Below are 6,445 nucleotides of genomic sequence, written 5' to 3'. Positions count from 1 at the left end.
TCCCTTTTAGGAATAGCCTATTAAATAAAAGATATCTAGATCTTACTTAGGTCAGGCATGAAGTCTCCGCCAATCACAAGAGCAAGATTTTAGTAATGCTTGTTGTGACAGCACTCAGTTTTGCCCTGGTTGCATGGCATGCAGCTTAAAGCTGTCATGTGTCCATACGGTTGGCTCAATGCACGTACAGTCATTTTGCATGCAAACATACAAGCTATTATGTAGACGTGGCCACCATTCAAAAAACATTTCCCTTAAAATGGGACTGGAAAAAAAAAAAAATACTACCTAAAGCAATCAACTTCCTTCTGGTGGAGTGTTTTGGGGAGCCTACAGTGCTACCCAGACAGGACAGTACTGCAAACAAACATGGAGTGGAGGGAGCTGGCTGGCTATCTTTTGTGAAGTTAATTTGGGCAGTAGTGGTGTTTGTGGCTGTGCCTTCTTTGTGGCTGAGAGAATCATTCTGGATTAAGTCCAGAATGAGAAAAGAATAGCAAAGAGATTGATCAGCAAACCTACCTGTGAGCCAGCTTTTAGTCAGCATGTTTATATCTCTTCCTTTATTTTGCTGTGTTAGGAAAACTGTACTGGGCATGGATTAGTGAATACACCTTTAATTTGCTTGGTAGAAAAGAACTGCTCTAGTTTTTTAACAGGCTTTCTTAGTCAAAACCAAGTTGTTTTGCAAACACAAAGCCGCCTACTATGCAAATAATTTGTGTGTTAATACAGTCTAAATTGATACAATCCTTTATCTGCATTAACATGATTAATCTATTCCAATCACCATTATGCAAGGGACGAAGAGTCCTGTGAAATGATTAATCATTCCTGAACAGCGTAAGCCCCTCTAGGAATCTTTTCCTTCTTGATTAATCATCTTTGAAGTTCTACTGAAGGGGCAAAAGCTTATCCCTTTTACCCCCACTTCCATTATTGGTGCTCAGTGCACAGGTCTGAACATAGAAGCAGCACACTCAGCATTTACTTATCTATCAGGAATATTTAAAGTAGGTTTTAATTTTTAATATGTAATACTAATTGAAACATTCTAATATAGCCCTTCTTTGTGAGGGAGATCAAAGCAAATGTTCTAGTAAGGCCCTAAGCTAATGAATATTAGTCCACTTCATGCACTGAAGTTGTTGGCAATACTTGGATTTTATGAACAGATTTACTCTCCTACTGTTCTTTAAATTCTAATGTATTGGTAAAGATTAAGATGACTAAAAGTTGAAGCTATATATTGATAGATATTTACATGGAGTATAAAGGACTACTGCAGTTACCTTTTGAGTGAGTAGAATACAGTTGTAGAAAATCGCTATGGATGGCCATTATAGAACTAGCCATTGTATAGGTTAGGAAGTGGAAACTGGCACTGGATTCATCTACCCCCACTTTAGGTGTTTGAGTCTTCATTTGCTCATCTAAAGAAATTCAAGGGATGATTTAACTGTTCATTAGAACTCAAAGTTCATTTCATATGGCAATGACATTGCTTGAGACTGATATACCAAAAGTATATCAGTGACATAATCAAAAAGCTGACCAATGGCCCAAACTTGGAACAAGATTCACTATGTAGCAATGAGAGCTGTTTAAATGGCGTTGCTTTATTTTCAGCATCTCCTGTAGATGTTTTTGTAAGCTTTTCTTCCCCTATCACTCCTGTGAAGTAACCCTTTTCTTGTTAATAGAAAAACATGTGTTTTTAAGGGAGAGAACATCTCCTCCCATTTGACTCAAAGGTTATAACACATTCTCAGTTCACTGGTTTGTGTCTCTGGACATCTGTGATCCTGAAATAGTTACCCTTGCAGTTGTATACAAACAGCTTATACTGTTAGGCTCTTCACAGTAAGATACAGACAGCTGTAAGTTGCTGTGTTTTGATTTAAATGCTTGTCTACAAAAACCCTGGTATATTGAAATGAAACAAAGTTTAAGTGATGAACTAAGAGTTCAACAAAGCTTCTGCTGAGAGAATTGTTAGATCCAAGATTGAATTTCTGCTTCAAGCCAAGGCATTTATTTTCAGGAATCAAATTTAGAAAACTTAATGTGTTTTACATGAGCACTTCATGGGATGGGCAGAAATTATTCCTTATCAACTCAAATAAGAATTCCCTGGCAACCTGCTTTCAAAGTTCTGGTTTTTGTTTCCCTCAGCGTTGTTTTATACAAAGAGCTACTAATTATATATAACCAAATTTTGAAGTAGTTGTCTTTGTTTTATCATGACGGAATTTGCTTTATCAAGTGGCTCAGTCCTCACAACTGTTCTCTTGGCAAATACCAGAGTGCTGAGATAAAAAGTTGATAAATATTATAAAAGTTCTAGGTGTTGTTTTGACTAGGACCTCCAATCTACGCCTAAAGTTGTCTTTCAGTCATATTTCAACTAAAGAAAACCTGTCCCTACTTGTCTTGCATCCACAGGTGACATGTTATCAAACATCCTTCTTCTTTCTGTGCATGGGTGTTTCATATTTCCTTTGCTACCTTGTTAAAATTGTTAGAATATTCATGAGAGGGAATGATGTCCAGATGGAGGTTCTACCTGCAGATGTTAATCTGGACGGACACAGATCAGCTCTCATTTGTTTCAGTTCATGGAATATGGCATTTGCTCAGTGCCTTTCTCTAAGTCTTCTGCCTTTCTCTTCTCTGTCTTCCTTCCTCCTGCACTGTTGCCTTTCTTTCAGGTACAGCAACAAGTGGAAATGGAGACTTTGGTGACTGGAGTGCCTTCAACCAAGCTTCTCCTTGTCCCAGCGCTTCATCTGGAGAGCTCTTCAGCAGCACGGCACAGCAGCCAGCTATAGAGCTCTTCAGTAGTTCACAACCAGCTTCTGGCCAGCCTCCAACAGCTTCAAACTCTACTGATCTTTTTGATTTGATGGGCCCCTCTCAGACAACCATGACTTCTTCACAAAGTATGAATTTCTCTATGATGAGCTCCACAACTGATGCTGTGGGCATCAGTTTACCCATGTCAAGATCACAGGTATGCTGCTATTTTTACAGTTTGCTAATGACCCTCCTCAATTAATCTTTTGCCTTCTCCTTAATCACAACATTGAAAATCCATTCCACTTCTGGAGTCTATATCTAGTCACTCAGATGTTGTGATCAGTATTTTATAAGAAAGTTTTGTCCAAAAACGTTTGAGTAGCCTCCTAAAAAGAAAAGGTGTCAAATGTTCTTGAAAAGCCTCCTTTTATAAGCTAGTCTTCTCTGAGGTGGTCTTCATTGTTCTTGAAGTGTTGCTGCTTTGTTGGGGAAGACAAGATTAATGATATTTTAAACCTTAAAGCCATCTTCCACAGAATGTTATAGGTCTTCACCCTCAAGTAGATGGAGGTGAGGACTGGTCTGTTATCCAAAACACAGAAGTGCCTCCTTCAGTGGAGAGTTTCTGGAAACCATAACAGGTCAAGCTGGTATTAGGAGGAAAAAAAATCAGTATGTTTGAGTTCGAAACTTGACTGCAGATGATCACTGTCATTCCACATATTGATATGGGAGCTTGGTGCTAGCTTACAAAATACTCTTTTAACCCGTTCTAATGGCGAAACAGCACATGGCAACGCTGCTTTGGAACACTGGAGTTCATGGCTAAAAATCTTACTGGCTTTTTATTGTCTTCTGTGGAAAAATTAACACTTGTTTAGTCCTGATTCCTACTGGTAAATTGTTTCAAGTGGATCCCAACAAACTTTTCTTTTTTAGCCTCTGCAAAGCGTGAACACTATGATGCCGAAGCCTAACCCTCTTTATAATGCAAGCACAGAGATGGTCCAGAAGAATGCAAGCAAAACTCTACCCTCAACTTGGTCAGATCCCAGTGTAAATATCAGTTTGGACAATTTAGTACCTGGGATGCAGCCTTCCAAACCCCAGCAGCCATCACTTAACACCATGATGCAGCAACAAAGTAAGTGGTTATTGCACTATTTTGCATGCATGCTGAGCCCTGTATGTGGTTAGTAGGTTATCCTTGAGATGGAGTATTCTGTCAATTACTATTTTCCTACGTTTAGTCATAATTGTTTCTTAAACTACTGCGATGCTTCTGACACAAGTGGTATTTTCTAAATGGAGACTGACATGCTAGGATGCTGCTATCTGCATGTTTTACTGTAGAGTTTGCACCATTGCTGTATCTTGATTTTAGGTTTCCTAATCTCTAGAACTTCTCTAGAATATGCATAGTAGCATATATTGTTAGAAAATGCTATTTAAAACTTTTTTATAAAAGTGTTCTGAGTCTTCACACAGAAGATAGGGAAACGAGCTACGGTTTTGGCCATCATATCTTTGTTCACAGCACTTACCACATAAGTTTCTTAAAATACGTAAGCACTTTCATCATTAATGATTTTTGTATCCCGTTCTCTTTTTTGCAGATATGCAACAACCTATGAATGTCATGACTCAAAACTTTGCAGCCGTGAACCTCAATCCTCAGCCTAACATGATGCCTATTCGACCCCAGACAAGCCCATTGATGGGAGGGCCCATTCCTGTGGGGATGGGAATGCCCAGTGTGATGTCAGGTACGATGGGGATGACCTCCATGGGACCCACACCTATGATGAACCAGGGAATGATGGGAATGAACATGAACATGGGAGTACCAGCTACAGGAATGGGTTTGACGGGCACAATAGGAATGGGGGTACCCAATATGGCTATGACCTCTCTGACTCCTGGGACTGTACAACCCAAGCAAGATGCCTTTGCAAATTTTGCCAATTTTAGCAAATAAAGATTGTAAAATAAATAAATAAAATTAAATAAAAATAAAATAAATGGGCAGACTGAATGAAGGATTTTTAGCTGCACAAATATAGCTGGGGAAGGGATGGAAAACACTGATCAATACTTTTTTTTTCTTTATCAGTTAAAGTGTCTACATAAAGAACCAAAAGCTATTTTCTAAATGTTGAAATAACTAGTGTTCAAATTCTGGAGAGGTGAAAGGTTCTTCTAAGAAATGTGTTAGATGATTTTGCAAAATAATTTGTATTGAGACCATCAAAAAACCTTTCCTGTGTAGAAGAACCAATTTTAACTTTGAGACTTGACGGAAGACTGGAATGGGGGTTGGGTAAAAATGTTTGAATCTAATTTTATACTTTTCTTTTTTCTTAAAGAGCTTGACTTTCTTTTCCCCCTCTCCCTGATCGCTTTGTCCTAATTGATCATTCCTTTTACTACCACTGAGTCCACAATTGAAGTCACTCAAGTACTATGATCAGTTTTTTATAAGAATATATATTTTTGTCCAAAAATGGCTTACATATGTGGTTATGGCTAATTCAAAGGGACCTGGAATGTATATATCCTTTTGCTAGAGTTCCAGCCACACTGCTATATTACCCAAATTTTTATTGTAAAAATCCTGTCTCAGCAATTTGGTGATCAACAGATTTTTGGGGTCTTAACATGCTTCTATTGTTATAACTGATATCCAGTGCAAGTCTGGGAGAAGCTTTATCCAAGACTGCTGGAAGGTTTCCTTTCAGAAAATTCCAGAAAATGCACTTTCTTGCAGTTCTTTTACAGTGGCAGTTAGCATCCTTTGTACCACCAATATCCCTAGGTGCCACTGGTTTGTGGCATCGGCAGCAGTCAAGAGGCAAAAATATTTATTTTTTGCATCATTACAAAAAATAACAAGGCGAATTCCATTTAAGTTATGTAAATCTATAACCCTACCTAATCCAACAGCATTGGATCTTAGCTTTTATACAACATTGGGTGATTCTTTTGTGTAAATATGGCATTAGCAGCTGTGGAATCCAATAGAGGAGTAAAAAATATATATATTAATAAAGGAAACCTGTAGCAGTCAAAGATTTTACTGATTTACTGAAAACAAAAGAATGAATTAAGGTTTTGGGGATTTTTGTTTTTCCTTCTGTAATTCTGCATTTAAGTTCACATGAATCATGATTCTAGAATCTGGAATACAAAGGCATTGTTATATTCACAAGTTGGGAATATTGTTAAGAATAAGCACTATACTATAGGTATGAAATTTATTGCCTCCCTTTTCTTATGTTGGATTTCTTTTTTATTATTAAATTGATAAAACTTTGTTTCCATTGTATTCATAATGTTCTGTTATACATAACATTAAAATGTTCATTAAAATCAATGTTGGGCTGCTTTTCCTTTCATTCCATTTGACATTTATGAGAGCATTTGGGAAAAAAAATAATTATAATTTGGGCAAAGTAATTTTTATAAATAATTTAAAATTGTTTAATGACTTCTTATCTGAAGCCTTTCCTATCTGGCTCTACTGCTAGGAATTAAAAATGAAGCAGGCAAGATATCCTGACCCGCTCCAGCCTTGCTAATGCTCCATCTACAACATTTCTAATTAGGCAGAAATTCATGTACTTCAGCTAAGTGGTAATGAAAAGTG

General features: G+C 37.4%; 1 protein-coding gene across 2 annotated transcripts in view; it reads left to right on the top strand.

Annotated features, from left to right (window-relative positions):
- The window catches only part of CLINT1 (clathrin interactor 1), a 26,025-nt gene extending 19,853 nt beyond the window's left edge, over positions 1-6,172 (top strand). The window contains exons 9-12 of one of the 2 annotated variants that reach the window (XM_009584773.1): positions 2,712-3,013; positions 3,400-3,401; positions 3,795-3,943; positions 4,416-6,172. In XM_009584773.1, the coding sequence (XP_009583068.1) occupies positions 2,712-3,013; positions 3,400-3,401; positions 3,795-3,943; positions 4,416-4,777 (815 nt within the window). In that variant the 3' untranslated portion in view covers positions 4,778-6,172. Of the gene's footprint in view, positions 1-2,711; positions 3,014-3,399; positions 3,402-3,738; positions 3,944-4,415 lie in introns of both variants that reach the window. The other variant, XM_009584772.1, reaches the window with a different exon arrangement.
- The last annotated feature ends 273 nt before the right edge of the window (positions 6,173-6,445 follow it).

The sequence above is a fragment of the Fulmarus glacialis genome, unplaced genomic scaffold, assembly GCF_000690835.1.
Source record: "Fulmarus glacialis isolate BGI_N327 unplaced genomic scaffold, ASM69083v1 scaffold37239, whole genome shotgun sequence".
In the NCBI taxonomy this organism is placed as follows: Eukaryota; Metazoa; Chordata; class Aves; order Procellariiformes; family Procellariidae; genus Fulmarus; species Fulmarus glacialis.
The sequence above is the reverse complement of the archived record's forward strand: the minus strand, read 5'-3'. Positions and strand labels throughout refer to the sequence as shown.